At 44.6% G+C, this 1,186-nt stretch overlaps 1 protein-coding gene across 1 annotated transcript; it reads right to left on the bottom strand.

Annotated features, from left to right (window-relative positions):
* Positions 1 to 849: 849 nt before the first annotated feature.
* On the bottom strand, positions 850 to 1,185 carry CSUI_011227 (uncharacterized protein; the record flags this gene model as incomplete). Its single annotated transcript, XM_068071328.1, has 1 exon — positions 850 to 1,185. The coding sequence occupies exon 1, from the start codon at positions 1,156 to 1,158 to the stop codon at positions 850 to 852; it is 309 nt and encodes a 102-aa protein (XP_067916696.1). The 5' UTR covers positions 1,159 to 1,185.
* Position 1,186: the final 1 nt, after the last annotated feature.

The raw sequence follows: 1,186 nt of genomic DNA, 5'->3' as shown, positions 1-1,186 counted from the left end.
GAATGACTACTACTACTATGTGTGTGTATGTGTCTGCGTACTTTTTTTTCGATAGTGGACCAGGTTGTTTTGCCTAGAGCTCTTCTGTCTTGGCCTCTAAATGTCCTCGCACCTAAGGGTCCTCCTCCTCCTCGATCTCCTGCTCCTCCTACTAAAGCCCTAGCTGCTTCTCGAGATGATGAGCCGCCACCGTCTCCATCCNNTCGCGGTCACGGCAGCTATCATCCCCCAACCTTTTCATAAAGAAGACAAGAAAGAAACAGACAAACAAGAAGCAAGCGAACAAGGAAAGACAGAAAGAGATAAGAAAAAAAGAAGAGAGGTGCGGAAGAAAAGGAAGAAAGAAAGAAGACAGATCCACCAGAGTAAGGATACTAGAGATCTATGACTGTTTGAAATACGTTATGTCTCCCTCTTGGTCTTGTAGATCCAGCTAAGAGAGAGAAAACACCTATCGAAATAGGAATACAGAGATATATAAATATATATCCACATGCATATAGAGAGAGAGGGAGAGAGATGGAGAGACAAGAAGAGATGTGCCCAAAACAAGCAGAAGTCTTTTTTCTCTCATTCTACTCCGAGGCGTTGACTGGCTCGCGGAGACATGCGCAGGTGTATGTGTACATACACTGTTAAAAGGATAAGAAACTTCTCTTCTCTGCATGATGTAAGCCCACTTCAACGCACCCCGTCAATGTGTATAGGAACTATCAGATCCCTTCAACACCTCTGCCATTCCTCATTACGTAAACTTTCCCTTTCTATACAAACATCTATATGAGATCCATGGAAAACTCGCATTCCTCCTCACTATCCCCCATGTATCTTTTACACGCGAGCACGTCGCTACTCTTTTTGTTCATCACTCTCATTCATATCGTTTACAGCTTTCTGGAGATAGACAGGATCGAATTGAGGAAGATCATCGAGATGTATCAACCTGAGAGGAAGAGAGAACACGTATTTCATCTGTCTATTCGCATGCATCTCTTCCTTGTGTTTCTTCTTCTTTTCTAACCTTCCGCCGAAGGTGACACGTGAGGGTGTCCTCCCCCCACCCCCTCTTCTATGTTCGCCTCTTTCATCTTCAAGGCCAATTGTTCTCCATCCTTCCTCGGGTCTTTGATAGCCTTCTTCTTCTAAGAGCTGTTGCATGGTCGCTCTTCTTCTTTCCGCCTCTTTG

This window comes from Cystoisospora suis (assembly GCF_002600585.1).
Source record: "Cystoisospora suis strain Wien I chromosome Unknown contig_10267, whole genome shotgun sequence".
NCBI classification, from domain to species: domain Eukaryota; phylum Apicomplexa; class Conoidasida; order Eucoccidiorida; family Sarcocystidae; genus Cystoisospora; species Cystoisospora suis.
Note: the sequence above shows the minus strand (reverse complement) of the source record. Positions and strands in the feature narration are given on the sequence as shown.